At 43.3% G+C, this 26051-nt stretch overlaps 1 protein-coding gene across 18 annotated transcripts in view; it reads right to left on the minus strand.

Moving 5' to 3' along the window:
* Positions 1-25516, minus strand: part of JADE1 (jade family PHD finger 1) — a 59488-nt gene extending 33972 nt beyond the window's left edge. The window contains exons 1-2 of one of the 18 annotated variants that reach the window (XM_045467704.1): positions 25207-25516; positions 7849-7926 (exon numbers count right to left, since the gene is read on the minus strand). In XM_045467704.1, the coding sequence (XP_045323660.1) occupies positions 7849-7900 (52 nt within the window). In that variant the 5' untranslated portion in view covers positions 7901-7926; positions 25207-25516. The other 17 variants (XM_045467666.1, XM_045467606.1, XM_045467657.1 and 14 more) reach the window with 17 other exon arrangements.
* Positions 25517-26051: the final 535 nt, after the last annotated feature.

A 26051-nucleotide genomic window follows, 5' to 3' on the forward strand; every position in this document is an offset into this window, starting at 1 on the left:
GGTCATGGAAAATAATACATTTAAAGACAGCTTAGTGGGGCCACTGCTTCCTGATGGGAATGCACTGACATCTACATTCACAGAAAGTCTACAGGCAAAAGACTAAAGTCTTATAATATCACACCACTTCTCCCTACAGCCATGCTCTCTCCAGGCATCTCCCACGTGGTCAAGAAGCTCCCAGAATATTATCCAAACAAAACAATTTTTGCATCCCCTTTAAATTAAAAAAAAAAAAAAAAAAAAAAGTTATGTAGTGGGGGAAGCTTGGGTGACTCAGTCAGTTAAGCATCTGACTCTTGAATTTGGCTCAGGTCAAGATCTCACGTTTGTGAGATCAAGCCGCAAGTCAGGCTCTGCGCTGTCACTGCAGAGCCTGCTTGGGATTCTGTCTCCCTCTCTCTCTGCCCCTCCCCTGATCACGTGACTGTCTCTCAAAATAAATAAATAAGCATTTTTTTAACGTTAAAAAAAAAAGGTTATAAAGCTTTTTTTTTGAAAGTATGTTGGGTGAAAACAAACAAAACAAATTAAACCAGAATTGAGAGTATTTCAAATACCACAAGGAACAGGAGATAGTGACGTGTGCTACAGCAAAACACTAGCCAATTTTAAGTTCTTAAAAACCATGCACTACGATTACACTTGGTTGGTGCTGCATTTTGTTTTTATTTTCAGAATGTTAATAACATTTAATGGCAAACAGCTAAAACTATACCAAGTAAAATTCTTTTGTATTTTGTTACTTTTAGGAGAGGGGCTGGGAACTCTAAAAATTTGACAGTGATGTCTAAAAAATTATTTTATTGCCCACAAAGATAGGATTACCTAAAGTCGACCTAAGTGAATTTAAAAATTCTGCACATGTACACAGTTTAAGAACAATTCTCTATTAAAAAAAACAAAACAATTCTTTTTTTTTTTTTTTTTAATTTTTTTTTTCAACGTTTATTTATTTTTGGGAGAGAGAGAGACAGAGCATGAACGGGGGAGGGGCAGAGAGAGAGGGAGACACAGAATCATCGGAAACAGGCTCCAGGCTCTGAGCCATCAGCCCAGAGCCCGACGCGGGGCTCGAACTCACGGACCGCGAGATCGTGACCTGGCTGAAGTCGGACGCTTAACCGACTGCGCCACCCAGGCGCCCCAAAACAATTCTTATTAAACACTGAAAGAATGAATAGAGAGGAAATATCTTGTTTTGTTTTCGTATCCCCAAACTCCCATTAAAACAGAAGTTTGTGGAGTTTAACAATACAAGTTATAAAAGGTTCATAGATCACAACATCATGAGCATGGATCTTGTACATGCACAGAGCATTCTGAATCCTGCTTTCTGGTCCTACTAGGCAGGTATCTCGAACACTCACCTTTGAAATTAAAAATAGCCATGCTTCTTGCCCTAGATCTAAAATAAGGAAAAACCTCAAGAGTAAATCTACTACACACTGCCCACATTGGTAACTCATGTGTGATAAGCCAGGGTGCGTAGTGCATGAAAGGTTCAGAAATTACAATGAATGGTGGTCTGGGTTCATACCACCACAAAATGCAAACTGTGAAGGAAGCTCATCACTATTAAATGGCAATCTTCTGTCTCAAACACTACTTCTAGACACCAAATACCACACTGGTGTCTTCAGGATGTTAAACCAGCCTAACAAAGTAAGGCACTTAGGACCAGCAAGTATTAAGTCTAGCAGGCCAGCTGGTGTCACAAAAGTGCACAGACCCAAGATACACACCTATGCATTATTTCAAGGCTAGGGACAGCCCCGTGCAAGTAAAGCAGTGCTATGGAAACTGCCACCACAAAGTAAGCAATTTAATGTAGTTTATTAGCTTTTTGCTTTAATTGCATGATAGAAGACAAGCCTCTAATACGATTGCTGTTTTATCATGGGCTGACCCTATACTTCCCACAATTCCTCCATCCCAGCATAGTTTTGCTCCATGGTCCAACCCACTTCCACCTTCCAAAGTATAAAAACTTAATGCATATATTCAAAAAACTGGCTCAGGAATATTTCAACGTAAATATACTTGGGTTTTCAACCAACTGACATACAAATGTTTCAGTTACCCAGCACTCCTGCGAACATCCAAATCCAATGGCTACAGAAGACTAGTCCATGGACTAGATCATTTTGTGCTAATTGCTCCTCAAACCCAAGAGGATGCTTGCTCTACCTGTCAATGTCAAAGCCAAGCCACTGTCAGGTTTGAAAAGGGGCAAAGCCATCTCTGTGTGCCTTAAGGAGACACACAGTACATATTTTGAAATATTTGAGCCTAAATCCCTACATTTCAAGAATGCCTACACAACTCCTTGGTGTCTCAAGATGCAACTGATGGAGGAAAAAGAACAAATTAAAAGCATAGGCGGGGTGCCTGGGTGGGTCAGTTAAGCATCTACCTCTTGATTTTGGGTCAGGTCATGATCTCAGTTCATGAGATCGAGCCCAAGTCTCTCTTTCCCTAGATTCACTCTCTCCTCTCTCTGTCCTGTTTGTGCTCACTCTCCTTCTCTCTCAAAACAAATAAACGTTTCAAAAATTTAAAAAAAAAAAAAAGTATAGTCAAATAAGAAATGTAAGTGGAAGCAGAGTTAACTTTTATGCAAAAGAGAAACCACCAAAGACCTGCATAAAGGTAAACAAGCACAGCCAACTGAATTAAGAAAATGAAGACAGGGGCGCCAGGGTGGCTCAGTCAGTTAAGTGTCCAACTTCGGCTCAGGTCACGATCTCACTCACAGTCCATGAGTTCAAGCCTTATGTTGGGCTAGGTGCTGGTAGCTGAGCCTAGAGCCTGCTTCGGATTCTGTGTTTCCCTCTCTCTCTCTGCCCCTCCCCCACTTGCACTCTTGTCTCTCTCTCAAAACTAAAGAAACATTTTTTTAAAAATGAGGGGTGCCTGGGTGGCTCAGTTGGCTAAGCGTCCGACTTCTGCCCAGGTCATGATCTCACGGTTCATGGGTTCGAGCCCCGCATTGGGCTCTGTGCTGACAGCTCAGAGCCTGGAGCCTGTTTCAGATTCTGTGTCTCCCTCTCTCTCTGCCCCTCCGCCATTCATGCTCTGTCTCCCTCTGTCTCAAAAATAAACATTAAAAAAAAATTTTTTTAATTTAAAAAAAATGAAGGCAAGTTATCAAAAAATATAAGGGAACTCATTAAATGCAGTGAGACATAAAGAGGTACAAAGCAGAAAGTACGTTTAATCCACTAAAAATTGTGGTGTCTCTTCACTGTTTATCTGTAAGCTGGAGAGCACCCAGAAAAACTTAAGTCCTCTCATAACTTTATGTTTACCACTCATGAACCTGCATTAATTACCACGTGCAAAATTAGTAGATTTGAACTGTACTCAGATCTCTTTTCTGCCCATTCATCATCACAGGTAATGGAGCAGAGCTCAACTGGGTAAATGGAGGAGACGGAAATGTTTCAAGGCCAATACAGGTGTGGTAACTGGGCATCCAAGGAGGGTCCCCAAAGGTACCTGGTTCCAGACCCCCAGCAACACACCAGGCCTTCCCACAGGGAAGTCAACACAGCCCTGAAATTAGGAAATTCAACTGGAAAAGGAAGCCCTGCTTCACAACTTCAGGGAAAACTTTAAAGTACATTTCTCTCATTATTTCTAAAAAAACTTTTTAATTTCCCTCTGGGCCTTTGACAGGCACATTTAAAAACACCCAAAAAACCTCCCAAAAACATCATTTTCATTTGGCTCCCCCTTATCTGAGCCAAAGATCCCATATTTTGGAAGAAAAAACAAAATGTGCCAAATGGACAGTATTAAGTAATATTTAATTCTTGTCTTACTTGTACAGGAAAAAAATGTAAGGATGCTGATCAGAGCTGTTAATTGGCCTGAGATAACAATCCATAATTCCTGCCAAAAGAAAGGACACTTGATGTTTTAATTAGCCTCTGCAGCTTTACTGAAGATAAAAATGCAATCTCCTTTAGTTTGGAAATACTGAACAATAATAGCTAATGGATCCCATTCCCACATTTGCCAAAACCCCTAAGAACAGAGGATCCTGGGCTGGGAAGCAAGAAATGAAGGGCTTGTTTCCTTGGGCCACACCCTGGCACAACATGTAAACTTTAGAGATTGGCTAGGGCCACCCTGTGCCAGGAGCCCAGCAATTACAATGCAGCCTGCAAATACCCCAACACTATTTCATCCAACTGTAGGGCCAGTCCTCCACAGGGCACCTGGAGAAAGGCTTCAACAACTCCAACTGCAGCTGGATGAGTGCTTGCACTGGCACAGAAAATGCCCATCCATCCCCAACTGTAAATACCACACTGGTATTCCCCTGGATCAGGCCAGAAAACAAAGCAAAGGACTCCAGTCCCAGAGGCCAGCAGGGCCTAGCCACGGCTACAGTCGGTGTTGTGGCCCCCACGCTGACATCCGCAGCTGCCCCTCCTTCACTTAGACATGTTTTGCATTGGGCTGGGAAGTGCTGCCAAAATTCTGTCAGGGCTGCAAGCTGGAGAGGCTGGGGAGTGGCCACTGCACAGACCCAGCCCTTCTTGCAAATCAGGGCTTTCCAAGTGCCCAGACCCAGCTGAGGACCAGCTCGGTTCTGCAGACCCAAATGCAAGGGCAGAAAGCACCCCATTCAGACTACCATGGGCTTACAAAGAAGGATGGGATCCAACACAAATAACCAGGCTGGTGCCAGAGGCCCATGCTATGAGACAGTTGCCCTCAGAGAGGTGGAAAGGGTGTTCCATGGAGTGGACAAGTACATATTTTGTAAGCTTTAGCATTGCAAGGGTTCTAATTGAGCTGTTTTTTTACTATTATCATCGTCCACCATAATTACCAAATCATTAAGCATGGATGGACAGCACAGCCATAAAGCATCAACATATGCTTTATACTGAACTACCTATGACAAAAAGGATGGCCCACCTAACTTCTACTAAGAGGTATCATTCTTGTCCTCCACCACCACCACTGGATTTCCATGTCTAGCCTAGAATAGACAGAACCCAGCTTCGTGGCCTATCTAGGGTAACCCTCCAGTACCCTATAAATATAAATGCTCCACCTCCACCTTCTTCAGGGAAACTAGCACAGATAAGAAGTATATTAAGAGGAAGAAGAAACTGGCTGTCATACCATTAAGGTGACTTTTGATGGACACATTCTGGTGAACTTTGGGCACTCTATTCTCCCTTTCTAACAAGAGTTCTGGGTGGAAATTCGTATTTGGATGAAATATTTGGTCTTCTAAGGTGGTTTCAGGCTTAACTGTTTCCCCCCAAAATTATTATTTTGAAGCCTAATTCCTAATACCTCAGAATGTGACTACATATGGATAAAAGCTTTAAAGGGGCGATTAAGTTAAAATGAAGTCATTAGAGTTGACCCTAATCCTATCTCACTGATGTCCTTAAGAGGACATTCAGACACAGAGACACCAGGGATGCACATATGCTCAGAAGACCACGTGAGGACACAGTAAGAAGGCAAGCCAAGGAGAGAGGCCTCAGAAGACAGCAAACCTGACACCTTGATCTCAGATGGAACTGTGAGAGAAAATAAGTATCTGCTGCTTAAGCCACCCAGTCTATGGTATTGGTTATGGCAGCCCAAAAGGTCTAATACAAGGGCCTCTGGGGGCTATTAGGAGCAACTCTGAGGTGGACTAGAATGGGTCATGGTCCAGAACTGCACTGTCCAATATGGTAGTCACTAGCCACATGTGATTGCTTTTAATTTACATTTTAATTAATTAAAGTTAAAAAAAGTCTTAAAACCTAGTTTCTCAATTACACTAGATTAGAACACTTACATCCTCTTGGGCAACTCTAGACCAGAAAGGGGAAAGCTCTAAGTCTGAGAGAACATTCAAGGAGAATCTTTTCTTTTTTAAGGTTTTATTTTTAAATAATCTCTATACCCAATGTGGGGCTCCAACTCTGCAACCCTGAGATCAAGAGTTACACCCTCTTCTGACTGAGCCAGCCAGGTGCCTCCAGGAGAATCTTTTCTAACCCAGTTAGAATTTCCTTAGGGAGGAAATGAAGCAGCAACAAAAGCAAACAGAGTGAGCATAAACCTGTTGCTCAATGCCAAAAAAAATATTAAATAGGACTATAAGCCTCATACTGGGCATTATTAGTATGTGAGAGAAAGTATTTCATGAAACCTTCTTCTGATTAATTCTGAACCTAAAAACCAAGACTTTTTTAAAAATTGATGTAAGACAAAACTGTGTATTCAAGCAAGCATTTGAGCACTTATGACTCTTGAGAATACTCTGATAGGCACCACAGGGGGCAGAAAAGAAATATCTCTGTATGGTTTTGCCTCAAGGAGTAAAAAGCCTAAGTAAATATCAGAGAAAGCAGGTAGTGAGGGCTGTGCAATGACAAGTGCTAAGAAGTTCACAAGGCACTCGCAAGGGCTCTGCCAAGTGGTTTTAACTGCAGGCACCTGGGCACAGACCCTCAACACCTTTCGTGAAGTAAAAGCAAAACCCTTCTCTGTGGAGCCCCCAATCCTCTATTCTCCTTCCCTCACCCAGTTTTAACTCTTGCCCTATGCGAAACTCAGCAGCTCCCACTGTCTGTCTCCAAAGTCGCAATCCCTTAGCTCAAGCCCAGCCCTTCACCATGTAGTCCACAGCTTACCATCCAGTGTACCCCAAAAACGTGACACCAAATCTCCTATAGGCACCAAATCTACTTCCCACTGTCCCATGCCGGTACCCAAAACTCCCAAACAGAATGCTATGTTTGAGTTCTTCTGTTTTTCAAGCTTCTGGTCCTGCCCCCTATGCTTCCCATGGCTTAGCAGACAAGCACCACTTTCTAATTTGCAGCTTTTACACTGCTGCAAACTTGGAAGACCAGAAAACTAAAACTAATCCTGTTTGCCTAAAAACTATTTCATCCTTCAGGACCTGCCCAACTTTCAACTCCTCTGTGCTTCCCTGGCCCTCCTGTCCTCTGAATTCGTGCTGACATCTATATATTTCTAGTGAGTGTCAAAAAGACATCTCTAACACTTCCCTAATGACTCTGTCAGAGCTGGATTTTATATATATCTAAGACAGGGTTCCTTGAAAGCAGGCCCAATACCTTTCCCATTATGTAGCAGGGCAAGCACATTTTCTGAGTTTAATCTATAGTGTAAAACATAAGCTGACGGGCTGGAGCTCAGGCACTGTGCTAGGTACAAAATTTCCTTGTTATCTGAGGGAAGCTCTTCGAGTAGTCTCTTAGCTTCTCAATACATAGAAGCTGTGTGACATTTATTTTGACTGCCTGGAAACCAACTAACTTCTGGTTCTCAGCTGCACTGTGAAAATGTGGGGATGCCAGAGAGCAGAGATGCAGAGAGTAGTAGTATTAAATATGGTCAATGCTAAAAATCAAGTGAAGAGCACAGCATGGACTGACTTCCCTTACTTAATATTTTTACAACACACTAGACAGTCTTCAATCTCCCTTAGGAGTTGGACTAGTTGATAATTACCTGGCTTCGATTAAGTTCCCTCTTCATAAATAGCAACTCTAAGTGCCATAAATGATGTTTAGGAAAAACAGACACACCAGTGACTCTTGGAACTGGATTATTCATCCTTGGATAACAAACCGGAAGGCTGAGGAATGCCTGCCTGCAGTCAACCTCACCAGAAAGATTTGGTTACAGACCTGCAGTATCACACTCAGATGTGATTCTCCAGGCTTTGGCTTTCTCTGACCTGCCTGATATGCAAAGGGCCTCAACTATTTAAAGCATTACATTAAAAAGTCATGTTTTTACACTGACCCAAACGTTGGTAGGCTCCAAGAACAACAAAGCAGGACTTACTGCCATTGTCGTCAGAATCCTCACTGCTGCTGGGAAGGCGACCTCGTTTCATGATCTCCCCGGGAAACAGCAGGCAGCCTGCAAAGCAATGAGACAGCACTTAACCCAAGATGATAATACACAATCATCAAGTTGTGCTTCAGATAGCAGCCCAGGATTTACAGCATACAAAAGCAAACAATCGGCTTTAAGGAGCATTAGCATTGTAAACAGTAAAAAGACCAAGGATACATAATTGGGCACAATCATTAACAGGACAGGTTCAAAACCAAGGGGGAAGGGGTGGAGAAGTCAAGTATCAATAGGTCTCCCAAAGGTGCCAGGTTTCTCTCTAGTTCCAGTTGACATTATCACTACCAACTACTCCAGGAGTCTTTTTAGCTGACTGGCGGCAAGCACTGCAGAAAAAAAAAAAAACCCGCGGCAATAAGCACAGTGATTCCTCACTACAGACAGATTCACATTTTACGTGTGTATATGGGGGATGGGGATGAGGCTGTGCCTGAATGTGTGAATATTTACACCGCACTGGGCAGGATTATGCTTCTCAGCCAAATTTTGCTAAAATAATCCTAAAAGCCAAATAATCTGGAATTCTAGGAACAAAACAAACGGGGGATTGGGAAAGCAAATACCTCCTCCAGCCATCTCCAACCCCTCAGCATTCACTGCTGGAACAGAAAGGGACCAGACATATAATTTCTGATCCAGCTCCCTCCCCTTTACTCATGAGAAAACTGAAGCCAAAAAGTTTAAGCAGCAACTTGCCCAAGGTCACACTGTAAACAGGAGCTTCGAATTCCAAAACCAATTTCATTGCACTTGACCCACCTCCTTAGAGCCTGGTCCAACCAACCTAACTTAGCCAGACACCTGGCCAGCCTTGCTGACTCCTTCCAGATGATAAAAGGCCTCCAGCACCACCAGGTAAGAGAATGACTGCACTCACGAAAGAGAGCAGTGGACCAAGATTAAGAGCCAGTCAATGAACTTTATAAGTCATACGGTCATAATCACACAGGCAGATCTCTAAAGAAATCCAAAAAGCTTTTCCAAACTGAAATTACTAATCACCTTGACATTTTTAGGACGCTGATCTTACTGCAGAGCAATGATTCTCAATGAAGGAGGAAGGCTTTTCAAGTCAGAAGTAGCCACCTAGCCCCTCAGAAAAGTACATCCCAAGTTCCCCTTCACTGGGAATCACAGCATTAGAATGTGGTGTGTTTCCCAGAGTGTGGCACACAGGCATGGTGTGGAGCAAAATGTGGAGAACCACCATGTTAAAACAAGACAGAAATTAGAAACCCAAAGCTCCACTCTAAATGGACCTATAAAAGAGACCAAAAAAAGCAAAAAAACACATCATACTGTTCCCAACTACCAACAAACACACCTATATAATTGACTCAAATATTCAGGCCCCTAATCTAGAATTCCAGCATTTCACATTTTCTTTCTGAGACACTTGCCAGTTAAGGTTTGTGAGTTTTTGTTTACCAACTGACTCTTCAATAGAAGAATTTACCAAGTGGAAGCCCAGGAGTCATGATCTGGGCCATAGGCTATGTTATGGGCTAGGGTTTCATACTGTGGGGCTGGGTCACAGTCCTAAAACCCACCCACCCCTTTTCTGCAGAGCCCCCTTCACCCATAACTAAACACCCAGCAATCTAGAACTTGGCTTGGGGCAAACCCATTCTAGTCAGAAGCTTCCAGAGCAAACACCTGTAGTCCACCTTCCCCCCCACTTGAAATGACTGTCTTCCCTGCCCTGTCACCATGTGCCAAAAACTGACAGCTAAACTCTCCTCCAACCTTTCAGAGAAGGGAGCCCTCCTCCTGTCCAACAGGAGGCGCAAAGAGAAAAGGGAAAAGCAAAAGACCACACATTCCTAGGCCTGAGAAGCCTAGGTTACCAAAGAGCTAGACAGATAGACAGACAAAGGAAGGAAGGAAGGAAGGAAGGAAGGAAGGCAGGCAGGCAGGCAGGCTACCTAAAGAGGAATTCCTTAAATTTACGGTGTGACGTGGCACAAGAAGGGTGCAGCTCCCACCTCCTGAGCAGGTGTGTAAGAACTGAGAAGAAAGAGGAAGAGAAAGCCCAGGAAACACTCCCCAGGTAGAAACAAGGAAACCAATGCTGATCATATCTCCACTGATTCAGACAACTTAAATTTATCTAAGGAAAAGAGCTTGAAGAGCTTAGAATCAGAATATTTTTGAATCAAAAAGCCTTCCCCTCCTAGCCTTCAAACACAACTCGCAGAGAAAGCAGTCACTAAATAAAAAAAGCAAGCACTGGCCAAAATAGAATGATGCTCCTAAACACACACTCAAGCAAAATTATGCAAGTAAAAGAAGAATAAAAATAGTCTTTTTCTAATGAATTCCATTTTCATCCACCCCAAAAGATCTCAACAAATGAAGGTTGAGAATGAGATACTGTACTTCACCAAGGAACCTGGCACAATACAGGGGGGTGGTGCATGGCAGAATTTCTTCCTCTGTGGCTCTAATGTACTTAAACCTGACATCAGGCTAATTTATCTCACCTGGGGTTACCTGCTATATCAAAAATCAAAGTACACATTACTATCTTTAAGACACACAATACACGGGTTGTATGCTTCAAACATCTGTCCAATAAAAGCCAGTGCAAGAAAGTAGAGAGCCCTCACATCATTGCCATTGCTGACTCAGGGCATGGCTGATTATCTAAACAGTGGAAGGATACGCAATAACTAATTAAAACTCGGTACACTCCAAAGAAAGCAACAAGAAGGTATTATAGCATATAATGCATGCCACATATATGAATACCTAACATAGAAGGAGGTGCTGCAGGAAAATGACCATTTCTAACCTCATGGAACTTCTAGTCTAGTTGAGGAGCTAGACAAATTCAGTAACGGTGCCTGACAGTGGTAAACACAACGCCCTGTAGGAACAGAAGTTGATGGAGTCAGAGAAAAATTCTGAGCAGAGTCCTGAAGAACAAACAAAGGGGAGATAGCCAAAAATGCAAGCACAACATTTTGGTGGTTGTGCTTTGGTTGAAAAGCATTCAAGTATCCAACGACATACATATAACCTATCATATTACTCTGCACCACATCTTCCCTTTCAGAATCTTACTATTTGCTCATTTCTTTACTAACATACATCCCTTTTTTACCTTATATCCAATTGCCAAAGCTTACTGATTCATAATGTAGGACTCTTTCAAGTTCCCTTAACTTTGCCCCACAGATTTGTCTTCAAACACCTGGATACCTTTAAACACCTCCCTTCCTTTCTCCATGCCTACAATCTCTTACCCCTTCCCATTATCACAATAGTTTAATCCTGTGAAGTGACCACATCAAGTCACTCCCTATGCAAATCTCTGTGTTGCACACTTGCAAATGGATCCAGCCAGAAACTCCTCTGGTGTCTCAAAACTCTACCTAAGCATCTCTCCTAACAACTCCCCCATGGCTAGGCTTGTCTCTGCTGGTCCAGGCCTCTTTTGGTTCTCAGCCTCTGCTAATGCTGGCCTCTTTGCCCTTTCCTCCCTACCTACCCCAATCCCACCTTTCTCAGGGAGTTAGCTCAAAGCCACCAAGCATGGTCCCCCATTCCAATTAAAAGCACCTGCATTCTCTACCACTCATTTCATCTTTCAGAACTTTTTCACCCAACTTTTTAATGTGCTTTCTTTAACAATCAACTCTTGCTTTGCATCATCACTTAAATGTTCCACGTATGTGTCTCTCTAAAAATTTACAATAGGGGCAACTGGGTGGCTCAGTCGGTTGAGCGTCTGACTTCAGCTCAGGTCATGATCTCACGGCTTGTGGTTCGAGCCCCGCATCAGGCTCTGTGCTGACAGCTCAGAGCCTGGAGCCTGCTTTGGATTCTGTGTCTCCCTCTCTCTCTGTCCCTCCCCTGCTCGTGCACTCCGTCTCTCTCTCAAAAATAAACATTTTTAAAAAATTAAAAAATAAAATAAAAATTTACAATAAATTGGTCAGAACAGAAATCTTCTTTAGTTAAATATGAAATAAAGACATCGCAGAGAGCGTACCAAGCCAAACACAGCCTCACAGCGCAGCTACAAGAAGACGCACCAGGAACTCTGGTCCAGTCCTCACCCAGACATTCTGCCCAATTTCATCAAAACTGACTCAAAGTGATTACTCAAAATGATGCCACTTACACTCAAAGTGTCCATTTGCCATGAGAAGCATAACAGCTAAGCAGACTTATTATTAGTACTTATTATTAGGCATTTGGGATTTTGTCCAAAAAGAGGAAGCCTACCTAGGAAGCCTGATTATAATAAGAACATGGCCTGGAAAGGCCAACTAAGAGGAGCCCGTTGGCCAAAGACCCTGGCTAGATCAGTCAAGTGACAATCCTTTGGCACCTCCATCTCCACTGCAGGGTGGGATGTGCCAAGACAACCAGGCACAAGTGGTGGCTGCTCAGGGCACCACCTCCTCAGGAAACACGGGCACTATTTATACTACAATCCCTACTGAGATTACAAGTAAATCACTTTCCTTCGATCTCGTGTGTCACACAGATTAAAACCAGTAGACTAGTATGTTAATTCGATTAAATCTCTATTGAGTTGGATACCCAAGATATGGTGAACAAGATATGAAATGGCCCATGGGAAGACACAGCAAGCAAATAACTGGACAAGTAGCTTCAGTGTGGTAACTGCAGCAAAGGTTACAGGACTACCATTCACAGGACTATGGTGGGGCATGGGATACATAAACAAGATAACAAGGTGCCTCAAAACCTTAAAATTTAAGTTTCCTTAGATTGAAACTGCGGGGGGAAAAAAACATCAGCATGCACGAAGTTAGAGCAGCCATCAGCTGAAGGAACCCATCCCCAAGGTGGCTCAGGAATTTGAAAAAAGAGTGAACAAGTTCAGTGACCTGGGTGTGGTCCCAGGGAGGCATGACTGGTATGTGATTCTAAGGAAGAAAAAATGAGAAATGACTTCAGGGATAAGGAGTGAAGGGTTTGACAAAAGAATATGATTAAGAATTTGACGATTGTTTATTCAGTGCTATTCCTGGGAAACAGGGGTGATTTGAGGAAAATAAACTGTCCAGTTACTTGAATTACTCTCTCTGGCAGAACATGGACCATTTATTTATCAGGCCATAAACTCTACAGTTACAATAAGGATTACACCCCAGTGATTTTAATTATCTTATGGCTCATATGCAGAAAGCCAGGTTTCTTCCTCAAAGTGTCTATTTTATCCATTATGTTTCATTCTTGTTTATTTCACTCTAAAGTTATAAAGGTACTCAAATACCTCTAACTACTCTATGTTACCATCTAATGCAATCCTATGTATTAAAATAACCTGTTGGATGAATGACTGAGTTATCATACATAAACTGAATCCAATGCTCACTGGGCTTTATAGAATGAGATGCTTTCACTTTAATATCTAATTGACCCTTAACTGGAGTTACTTCTGTCACATTATTTTTAAATTTACTGGTGTCCTTCCATTTCTTGTCAAAGTTAATCTAATACCTAAATGTACGATATTTTAAAATGTATTTAGAAAATGTGTAATATAAAAATGTATATAAAAAATATTTTCAGACACCAAGTCATCTTTACATAAAAAGTATTTTATAATGAGCTACTTCCTTACCGTTCTGTTTGCTAAGTTCATATAACTTGAATTATTATTTTTAAATATTATGCAACTGACAGTTTGATTCCTAAGTTACTGATCATTGAATAACCCTCCCATAAAAAAGACTTGTATTTTCTTAATAGGTCACCATCTTATCTTCTATGGAGTACACAGTACCCAATGTAACAAAGTATCCAAATATAATAATGACCTACACTTCACAGTAATTTTCTGTTCCTCAAATGAATGTGAAAGAAATCCAGCTAGTTTCTTACCTGTTTTTAAAGACAACATTAATTGCTCAGAAGTTTTTCAAATTGGCAACATTATTTAGTTCATATACTCACTAACAGTCTAAAAATACTAGAGTGACTATAACTCAAACCCAGCTTTCTTACTTTAAGCAGAGTTTTATCTGGTCAAAAAAAAGTCATATATTTGATTTAACTGACAAACTGCTTAGATCTTAAGTGTTAAAGTTTTAACCTTGTCTAAGTATTTCAAACCCCCAAAAGCAACTTTTAAAAATGTCTTTCATGTCATACATCAAAATCTGTTTAAAAAATGCTGCCCAAGCTACCATAGAGCCTTTGCAAAGATGTCACACTTGAAAATATTCAGTGGAAACTTGTTTATTTTAGCAATAAATAACCACCTCTCCCAAAAAAAGATTGTAACTGACCAGATAATCATGACTACAATATTCATTCCTACAAACATCACTAATGAAGCCCAAGTGCTATAACACATTAGTTCACTGTAAATTCTTCATAAATGATTTGTAAACTCGGTCTTTTAAAGTCAATAAAAACATTGTTTAAGATTTTAAAGAATTTATATATTTGAGTGGTTCTAAATGAATCACAAGCAGCTCCCATTTGCCAATTTATAAGTAATCCAATCCCTGCTTATGAGAGCCTTAAAAACAATCAGACCCCTCCCAGGTCTCTGTAATCACTGACTCAATTAGAGTCAGCAACTGAAGAGCAGCTATGACAAAACACTGCAATCATTTGTATTTAGAATTTTTTTTTTAACTTCTCTTGACATGGGAATGAATGAATTCACACCAGAACTTAATAAAGGCAGTCAGTCACCATGGCCTCCCATCGAGCTTCTATCCCTATTTCCATCTACTCAGAATTCTTTTTTGTTAGATCTACATGTTCAGATATGGAAAGATGCCAGAGACACATTAAGAAACACAAGCAAACTGCAAGGGGGGGGGGGGGGGGGGGACCTGAAATATAGACCCATTTACATATAAAAGGGACAAAAGAAGAGAGTATATATACACACCAATTGCTTGCTTATTCATTTCTGGAAGAACATAAAGGATACTAATAATGGTGTTTACTTCTGAGAAATGTGACCAAAGTGTTCCAGATAGAATAGGTCGAGAACTTTTACTTCTCTTTATGACCTTTTATATGACTTTTAATTGCTTAGCCATGATCTTGTCCTACGTTTATAATAGTAAAGATTTAAATTCCAAAACCATTCTTCCCTGGGAAGACCCTGGGAGCACATGCAAAGCACCAGCCTAAAATAAGTCCCATGCAAAGCACCAGCCTAAAATAAGCAGCCAGCAATAAACTATGTATCCCCCACCTCCTTCCTGATAAGATGGGGTACCAAATGCTTTTGTCTGGCTTCTAAAGAATGTTTGATGGAATAGTACAGAAGGAAAAAAGTAGAAAAGGTAATAGGATAATACCATAAAATGCTAGTATCACACACTATTTACTTCAAAAGCAAAAGTTTTAAAACACATAATAGCCACTACCAGTAGAAGCTCACTAAAAATAAGAATAGAAAAACCCTAACCTAGACAGGAAAACTAGAGTTTAAACTACCTTTAAAGAATAAACATTCAACTTCCCATCCATTTCAAGAGTAGTACTATTTTGGAAAAAAATAAAAATAAAAAAGCTACATTCCAGAGATGGCGACCAAATAGGCCATTTCCTCCACCCATGGCAGGCATGGTTAATAAATTGAGTCATTCTTTTCCACAAGCCCAGACATGACTTCAGAATCCTCCTTAACACAGTGCTACCAGTCAGAATTCATAGGAGATAAAGCCCCTATTTGCCCCATATTCTTACTCCTCTTTACATACTGTTTTTGACAATTACCAGGGAAAACTGAAGTTTTTTTTCTAAAGCACTCACTGAAATCAGAAATTTGTGATCCAGTCTGCCCTAGGGTCTCTGAACCAAATCCTAATGTACATAATATATAAAAATACCCACGCAAATTAGGTCAAAGTCTAAAAGCCCACTGAAGAATAACACTTAAAAAAACCGAAGTGTTAACAGCAGATAGTTTCTGCATGAACCAAGGTAAGAGTAAGGAGGGAAAGGAGTCTGTCTACAAGCCTTTCCTTGGAAGAGTAAGTCAATAAATGCAAAGTGTCTACAGGGTAATTTTAAAAGATTTTTAAACGCTCAAACCAGATGTTCCTATACAGGATATACAAAGCAGCTTCTGCAGAAACCAGACTCAACCAGCTAATGACAATTACACTGTGCACAGATTGAAATGCAGCTGTTTTGAGGAACTTTGTTCCTTGATTATAGCCGGTTGTTAGAAACTATCAGTTACCACTAACAATGTTAAGTCACCAAAAATTTTTAAAGTACTGTTAAAAAGACAAAAAAAATGACTCCCAATGTTGCATATTAGAAGACCTACATAGCACACTTTACTAAAAACACCTTTAGACATCTGAGTTACATATGAAGACAAACATTTCACCATAATTGCACAAGTCTTGTTATTATGGTCATTGAAACATACAGATGATTTCAAAACCTAGGAGCAAGGTCTCCAGAAGTATTCTGAGTTCAAGGCTAAAAGGAGTCTCACCCCATGGATTGGGTCTATAGGAAATCTTCCCAAAAGAAACCCATAAATAATCGCAGCGCTACAAAACATTTCAGAGATAATTTAATCCACTTTTCCTAATTTTAAAGAGACGTACATAGAATTCTGGAGATGTTGACCAGCATGAGCAAAGACACCCACACACACAGGTCTAGAGCAAAGCCAGTCTCCAAACAAAAGACCAGTTCCCAAAGTGAGCAGGCATTCCAAAGCCAGCCACCTCCTCCCAGGTGAGTAGACCACAAGCTTCCCCCACTCCTGGATGTACTGTGATTTTGAAAGACGTTATCTAAAGGATTAAAGCCATTTACTATATATTATCAGACAACTAAAATATAATCCATGAAAAACAATCTGTTAAGTAAGAAACTGAAACGTGGTTTCCTGGCAAGCTGATAGGAAGACGGCTGTAAGTCCCACTCGACCTGGTAGAGCAGAGTGTGCTAGTTTTCTGAACACAAATCAGAGGGGTGTGAGTCCTCCGAACAGCAGGTATTGGCTTCTGAGTGGTCGAACACACACATCCTACTTGGAGAGAAGTTATCTCCCTCTGTAGGGAACTCCAGTTTATAATGCATGTTCCCTTACACAGGACTTCTTGGCCTGGCCCCCTTGAGGGTGTGACTCCCTAAGTGTGCTTTCCCAGGTACACAAGGGCCCAGGTTATAAATTCTATCCTCAAAGGGGATCTAAGAACCAAAAACTTAAGAGCCACAGCCCTCAGACTAGCAAACTCCCTCCACATTTATCAAACAAACTTTTAATTTCAACTTATTTTCAGGTTCCTACCAGAAAGGTAACTTAGCCCCAGCAGGAGTAATCTTGGTGACTAGGTAATGCTGAGTCTCACTGTAAAAATCAAAGTTTCACAGCTTGTTTTTGTCCACCCCCTGAACTAAAAATGGTTTTTACATATTTAAATTGGGGGTGGGGGAGATCAAAAGGACATCTCATGACACATAAAAATTATACAGAATTCAAAATTTCAGTGTCCACAAATAAAGTTTGATTGTTTTCACACTTCAAAAAGCAGAGTTAAACAGTTTTAACAGAGACCATAAGACCCACAAAGCCTAAAATATTTACTATCTTATGTGGCCCTTTCCAAAAAGTTTACTGATCTCTGCCACAAATCAACATACTGGCAGTATGTTTATAAACCAGCATTATGTAGGATCAGTGAAATGTAAATCATGACCAGGTCCTGGGCAAACACGTGCCTTAAAGCTTACAAAGTTAAGGATCAGGCACACTCGTTCCTTTAGAAGTTTTTAACTAGAACAGGTAACACTGAAAAGAGGAAAAGCAGTGCAGGATGCTCTAAGCCACTTAAATAAAAGCCATGTCTAGAAACCTGTGAATTTTCTCAAACCCTTGAGACTCCTACTTGGAGCCAGTGTATACTAAATTATAAAAACTTCTAACAAGCTTCTTACCTGACTTTCAAGCCAATAACACAATAAGCAAAAAAAAAAACCTGTTTTAGACAGGCTTTTTTTTTTTTTTTTTAACATTTATTCATTTTTGAGAGACTGAGGCACAGCACAAGCAAAGGAGGGACCGAGAGAGACAGCGACACAGAATCCGAAGCAGGTCCAGGCTCTGAGCTGTCAGCACAGAGCCCAATGCGGGGCTCAAACCCACGAACCACGAGATCACAACCTGAGCCAAAGTCAGACACATAACCAACTGAGCCACTCAGTGGTGTAAAAGGATCACAGAAAAATCATAAAAAGAACTCACCAAAACTTAAACACTACACTGGTATCCAAGAATACATTTAAATTAAAGTATTCCCCCAAATCCCTGAAATGGCATGCAAATTTCAGCGCATCTTGATTTTTCTGGGAGAGGTTCCACAGGTCTCAGATCTTAAGTTTATCCTTCACTTAAAAAAGTTACAAGCCACCAGTAGTCAGCCTACACATCTTAAGTGAATCATTAGATTTCAATGCTGAAATAACTGAGGCTTGTAAAGATGGTCATAAGTAATCAAAAAAAAAAAAATCTCAAAATCATGTTTAGTATTCTTTGTGTTAAACAAAAGCAAACCATGCAACTTGGCTCCAACTCCAGAAACTTGTTAACCTTACCAATTCTTGTTCCTTACCCTAGAGTAAGGAGTAAAGAAAAAAAAATACTCATTTTATTCTTTTTTTGGACTCTTACCACTGAAATCTTCACTTAAATGCTAAGAAACTTGGAAGCTGTCATGAGATTTAATAAAATCTCCTATGCAGACCTTAAATAATCAATACTATATATACATAAATTACTGCCAATTGTGAGCCCTTTTAAAACAAGAGAGTGGGGCGCCTGGGTGGCTCAGTCGGTTGAGCGTCCAACTTCAGCTCAGGTCATGATCTCCCAGTCTATGAGTTCGAGCCCTGTGTCGGGCTCTGTGCTGACAGCTCAGAGCCTGGAGCCTGCTTCAGATTCTGTGTCTCCCTCTCTCTCTGCCCCTCCCCTGCTCATGCTCTGTCTCTCTCTGTCAAAAATAAATAAACATTTAAAAATAAGAAAAAATAAAACAAGAGAAAATTGTGGTTTAATTCCTTCAACAAACAAGCCCAAAAAAACCCAAGGTTTTAAAAATGAACTTACTTCAACAATCCTGTCAATTAATTATGTTTTGACTCTACCTGGAGAATCAAAAGCAAAAAGTAAATACTGGACTGGTTTTAGAGTAATCAAAAGCTAGATCCTGAACATCTGTTAAGTGCACATAATATACCATTGGTCTGGAGTTAGTAAAGGATTCTGAACAGAAATTCCCCAGCAACTAAGCTTTTCATTCCAGGTCTAGCAATATTTTTGTTGCTTTCAGGTGAGGAAAAGACATCCTTAATAAGCATTCAAGGCTTAGGGCAGATAAGGCCACAATAACATGGCCAGAGTCAGGAGCAATATCCTCTCAGGCTAGATTTTCTCTGTGGACTCTGGACACTTGACCCTAAGCTAAACCTGCAGACAAGATACCACTTCCACTCAAAGGTAAAAAGGCCCTCTCTAAGGCCACCCTGGCATATTTTAGGAATGCAGGGTAACTTTACTCCATCTGAGTCCACAACTGCAAAAACATCAAAACATACACCCCTCACAATCATAAACCAATACTTTTATACAAGTACACCAGGTAAATGGCAATAAACTCTCAAGTCTCAACTTTCTGAAATATCATATACAATAAATAGTAAACATATTGTCTAAATTTTAAATACATGAGCTGTGACATCTTGAAAATGGAGAAAACAGACTGAACACTAAAACTTTCAAGGAAGTAACTTACTGTCTCAGGAATTAAAACACTTCCCCAATTAAGGTTCCTACCAGGCTTCTGATACTATCTGATAAACTAGTAACTCCAAGCAAAGCCACTTTTAATGTAAAAACTTTAAAAAGCAGCACCTGGGTGGCTCAGTCAGTTAACTTCCCAACTTCTGATTTCAGCTCAAGTCATGACCTTTTATAGTCATTGAGATCGAGCACCAGAGTCAGCTCCGTGCTGAGCACAGAGCCTGCTTGGAATTCTCTACCTCTCTCTCTCTGCCCCTCCCCCTCTTGGGCACAGACACATTCTCAAGATAAACATTAAGAAAATTTTTGTAATTAATTTAAAAAAATTAAAAACTATTGTTGAATGTGGTGCCAATGTTTTAACTTACAGGGAGGGAATGAAAGAAGTTTAACACGGGCATAACTGTCTGAAATTAGCCAAACTTTCTGATGCCAACCCAAATAAAAAGCAAGAGGAACTGGTCAAGATGGTCAACTTTATTAACCTTGTGGGGAAACTGGGTTTATAACGCAAATCCTGACAGTTAACTGTAATAGTATAATGGGTGTCCCCCAATACTAAAGGACAGAAGAGCTCCACCAACAGGAAGTAAGCAAACTCTGAGATTCATATGCCTCTACCTAACTCCTGAAAAATCCTAGATATAGGACATTAGCGTTTGATATTTTGATGTTTGCTGTTCCAACTTCCTCAGTACTGAAACACAAACAGTTAATAATCCTTTTCCCAACAAGCCTACAGACAAATACATCAGGCAAATTTCTCTAAAGTATTTTTCAAGCAGATAATTTCTAAATCTAAAACCCAAATTATAACGTTATTTTCATTTCCAACTTTTTAAAAATCCAGTCATGATTAATTCCAAAGGCTTGACTCCTCAATGTCAGAGGTTCTGTCAAAAAGTAACTACAGATTAAAATCTATTTACGGAAAATAATAACCAGATGCGATAAATGATCCTCAGCTGGACAGTATTAATTTAGACAAAGCTGCTCTGTTACATTTTAGGGCCAACTGCGGAAATCTGAATATATCTCAGTAATAGAGGAGATGAAAATTTACCAAGCTGGCCAAGGAGTGGGGGGAACCTCCTTATAGACCTGTATACAGTATGATTTCATTTCCATTAAAACATACATACACACACATAGACAATTATCCATAAAGTGATATAGTAGTGATCTCTGGGTGGTAGGAATGTGTTATTATATTTGCCTCTCCGTATTTTCTAATTTCCAACAATGTACATGTAACACCACCTCTGTAATAATACGTGAAGCCACTAAGGGCTCCTTAAAGTCAAAAAACAGTAATTATTAAGTGCCTACTATAGATGAGTCACATGGAGATAGGCTTTTATTCCAAGTCCTCCTAGTTGTTAGCTAATATACTTCCCCCCAGGCCTCTGAGCTAAGCAACAGCTCATTTTAAAAATATAACATTTCCTTAAACTCCTAACAGTTTTTTTTCCTCTCATCTCACTTTCAGGCACACTTACCATTTTTCAGTTTTCTCATTACAGCTCTTCTTTCAACTTTGGTAACTAATATGAAACTAAAATGCTCATGAACTTCTTTCCTTTTAAGTGAACATATATCTAGCTTTATCATAGATAAAATTTCTGTGGCAACCCATCCAACTTATCTTAGTACAAAGCAGCTTACTATTCTAAGATAGAATCAAGTTCAAGTTCTACTGCATATCAGGAAACTCCCTTTATGTCTGGCTGTATAAAAAAAAAAAAGGGGGGGGGGAAGGGGCCCCTGGGTGGCTCAGACCAGTTAACAGTCTGACTCTTGGTTTCTTCTCAGGTCATTATCTAGCGGTTCATGGGTTCCAGGCCCACTTTGGTCTCCGTGATGCCAGCACGGAGGCTGCTTGGGGTTCGTTCTCTCCCTCTCTCTCTCACACGTGCGCATGTACACACTAAATAAACTTAAAAATAAAAGGAGATATGGGGAAACAAAACACTTAGCTGTAAACTGTATCTGTTGCAGACCTGAAAATGCCGAGTCCTATACAAATATAAAAATACACAAACTTAAAGAAAAGCAAAATACCAATCAGGAAACTCATCTGACTTAAAAGTGACATTAAATGAGACCGAAATATTTGGAATAAGAGCAATAAAATTCTGGGTTGCAGATATTTGTCAGAAAGTGTCACCCACAAAACATCCTGTGTCCCTCCAACATGTGTTGCCCATTCCGCTACTATCGTGTTTAAAATGTTAAATAAGTGTAAACATGGTTATAATGAACTCTTCCTTTATCTACCTATAAGTGATTAAATCTTGATTAGCTGTGATTGATCAAAATACAACTTACTATAGTAATCGCTAACCAATGATGGTCCACCACTACTAAACCAGCTTTCAAGGAAATAATTTCCTTGTACCTTAAAACTAGTTCATCAGCTTTGAAAGATAACAGCCTTGGGCTACCAGTAACTAAAAAGCAAGGCTTTCACAGTGGGTTTCCTGAAACACAAAAATAGTACACCTAATAACCTTTGGGAAAGAAGCCCCTGAAGTGTTCCCTCTTGAACAGAGTAAACGGAGGGCTGCAGACCCTCGCCCCAGGTGGGCGAGGTGGGGCGCCTGTCTCCTCGTTACTAGAAAGCCAGCCAAAGCAGCTTGTAAACGGTCTCCGGGTGACGACGCATTCCTAACGGGTTTCGAAGGCACGTTTAAATCGCCCGCTTTTTTGTTTGCTCGCTGCATTCACCGTGCGCCTGGGCTGCAGCCGCCCCCGCGCGCCCGGGAGGGGGAGCCCAGGGTCGGGAAGCCCGGGGCCGGGTAGTTGGGGGGAGGGGTTGGAGTGGGGGAGAACGCGGGGCGAGGAGAGCCGGGGTGGAGGACCCTGGGACGAGGAGCCCAAGCGGGAGGGAGAAGTGCGGGGTGGGCTGGGGGTAGAAGGCAGGAGAGGGGGGAATCCCGGGGTGGGGGGAGCTGGGCCGCCGCCCCGCACCAGAGAACGCTTTGCAAGGCTCCCGCCTCCCGCCAGGGTGTGCGCAGGGCCGCGGCTCCGCGCGGCGCCGCCCCCACCCTCTCTCCCCGCCTGCCTGCCTCTCCTCCCTCTCCTCCTCCTCTTCCCGAGGCGACAGAAACAACAGCGCGGAAGGAGGGGAAAGTAACTCCCGGCACCTCCACCGGAATTAGCCCCGGTGCAGTGATGACACCTTCTCGTGGCGCAACCAAGCCCCGCTCCCTCCGCAGCGGCGTCCCCGCCGCCGCCCTCTCCATTTGAAAGTGGCCACCCCCCGCCGCCGCCGCCGCCGCCGCTCCTCCCGCCCCGCCGCCGCCAGCTGCACCAATCCGCTCGGCCCCAGTTGCAAATCAAACGCTCCCTCGCGTCCAGAAGCCACTTGCGCCGCTGGAAACGGCCGCGCCGTCCCCCTCCCCGAGTCCCTCCCGGGCGGCACCTTTGAGCTGGGGAGGGCGCGCCGGCGAGAAGCCGCTGTGAGATGGGAGAGGCGGCGGCGACGGCGAGCAGCCCCGAGCGGGCTCGGCTCCCGCTCCCGCTCCCGCCCCCAGACAGTTCTGGAAACTGTGTATCACCTCTGTCACAGGAAGCCATCCGGGGAGGAAGGCGGCGCGGAACCAACAAACAAACGCCTGCGGCCGCCCGCCGGAATCAGCGCGGGGACGGCGACGGCTTCGGGCCGTTCCCTGGGCGGGGGCGCGGCGGACGCCCCCGCGCCGCAGGCTTTGTGCGGGGCTCCCGCGGCGCGGGCGCGGCGGGCCGGGTGTCCCCGCCCCTGAAGCCCCCCACCCCGAGCCCCGCGGCAGCGCCTCTGGGACCGTTAGGTGACGCTCCGGCCGCGGCCGAGAAAACAGCGCCTCGGCCGCCACCCGCCCCCATTTCCACATGGAGCCGCCTCTCCTCCAACGCCAGAGGCGGGCTACAAAAGTTGGCCCCGGGGCCACCCAGCACCTGCCCACGTGCCGCGGAGGCTCCCTCCCGGGTCTACCCCGTCCCCTTCCCCCCGCCGCCCTCGGCCGCCAGGTCACCTATTACCGGTGGGAGGGGAGAGAGCCTGCTATTTAAACGCCCGCGGAAGTTGAGGCACCCCCACTGGCGGGTGCCGTGCACCTGCCTCCCGCCGCCGCGCTCCGCCACTTTGAGCAGCAGCCGCGTCCCCGGCCCCGCCTCCTGCCCGCAGGCGGGCGGGGGAGCGGGAAGGAGGTGGAAGGGATCGAATTTCTCCAGCAAATGGGACCGTTCCGACAGGATTCGGTTCCCTGGTCAACATTCCACATTCCATCCCTCTCCCGCATTTGCAAGCCAGCGCCAACAACCCGGAAAGCCTGCTGGCTACCAAACAACAGCCCCCAACTCACAAACACACACTCACAAGCACCAGACACGTGCACTGGAGGGCTTTGCAACTTGCAGTCCGGAGGTACACACTGCACGTTCATTTAAGGCAGCGAAGCCAGAGCGACCCCACCCCCACAATTTGCAGATGGTGCCAAAGGTTGCAATTTGCAATCCGTTTTAAGTTCATGGTTAATCGGTACTTTGCTCTACCAATGCCAACTCCTTCCTAATTTCACCGATGAAAGGTTTTACTCTTTACAGTCTCGCTTTAAGTAAAAGGTCTGATTGTTGGAAACCCAATTTGGACGAATCTAATTGCCAAGCTGTCCCTACACCCCTTGCTCACTGCCCTTGAATTGATGCAAAGAATATTTTGGACTCGTGGTGACGCGGTGACAAGAGCCAGGGCTGCGGCCACCCTACACAGATGTACCTATACACACACCTATGTTTGGACAAATATAGTCGTCCCCCCGCCACCACGGTCACACACACTCTGGATTCATATATGTGCGCGGACCTGCGTTCTGCCATTGCCATCTGTCTACCAAGTTGCTACTATGCTTTCCACTTTCATGCAGCCTAATGCGCTTTGGCTTTTTAAAAATTTGTATAAACTAAAGCCAACTAAACTGGGCTTCTGCTCCTAAACGCGTTTAAATGATGATTCACCTGAAAACCGCATGTTCTTCGCAAATCCGAAAGAAGAAAAAGCTCTTAAGTCTTCAGCCCCCCAAAATTGAAAAATAATCATAATGAAACTTACTGATCCAACATAGATCAATTCTCAGGATCCAAAAATCATCTCTTCCTCCTCTGGCCCCCGCCCCAGCAATGCCCAAGTTACTGGTGGGATAGTAACGCTGCGCTCGGCGGCTGCCTGCCCTCCCTCCTCGCTACAGATCGAGAACCCAATCTTTTGGCGCCATATTAATGACGTACTATATTATTTCCACTAGGCAGCGACCTTCGGCATTAAATTACTCCCGAGAACTCCCGAGCAAAGCAACAAAACCATCAAATATGGCTGAGCCTCTCGGCTCGTCCTGCAGCCGACGCCGCCGCCGCCGCCACCGCCGCCGCCGCCGCCGCGGTACCGGGACGCGCACACGGACCCACACGCGGACACGCGCGGACACACGCGCGGCGCGCCCACCCCGCGCGCCCCCCGCGGCCCGCGCGCGTACCTGCTGCGGAAGGGTTCGGCTGAGGCGCTGGGCTCCACGCCGCTCGCTCCGCGCTGCATGAGTTCGGGCCGCGGCTGGCGGGCGGGCAGCCGGGCGGGCCCCTGCTCTTGCCGGCGCGCACACACTCGGCACTCGCGCAGGGAGGCACTCTCGGACGGGCGTTTGGCTTGTTATGGAGGAAGGGCTATGTGAATCAAACTCATTTCTGGGTCACTGCTGCCACAGGGGGGAGCACTTTAATCCCTTGCCAAAACGAGAGGGTGGGGACATGAGGGCGGAGGGAGCGCGCCGGGAGTCCGCGGCGCGGGGGGCTCAGTCCCTGGTTAACTCTTCGCGGCCCTCGCCGCAGCCGGCTGGGCCTTCGTCCGCAGGAGCTGGCAAAGAGCGGCACTGTTCAGCTTTTAAAATCTCTTCCCTCACTTCCCTTGTGAGTCAAGAAATTCTTGAGGTGTTTCTAAGCAGGGAGGTGGGCTTTTAGATTACCCCCTCCAATCTACCCCAGTTGCAACTCTTGTCTGCTCTCATTGCACCTAGAAATGGATTCTTTTAAATTCGTTTAAAATTATTTGGATAAAAATATGACTATTAAAGTGTGCAATCTGGGTGAAAGGTTTTATTTTTAGGCTGAATGGCAAAATAAATAGTTCTTTTGTAGTAACAGTTCTAGGGAGTTGAGAATTAGAATGACATTTTTAAATGCAGAGAATCCAGTTTTGGAGACAGAACGCATCTTTACCCAAGTTTGTATCCAGCTGTAATTGCAAATGAGGATTAATTCATTAGAAGACAATGATTATTTATAAATAGACACCACCTTTATATTACACAGTATTACAGAACTGGCC

This window comes from Leopardus geoffroyi, chromosome B1 (assembly GCF_018350155.1).
Source record: "Leopardus geoffroyi isolate Oge1 chromosome B1, O.geoffroyi_Oge1_pat1.0, whole genome shotgun sequence".
NCBI lineage: Eukaryota > Metazoa > Chordata > Mammalia > Carnivora > Felidae > Leopardus > Leopardus geoffroyi.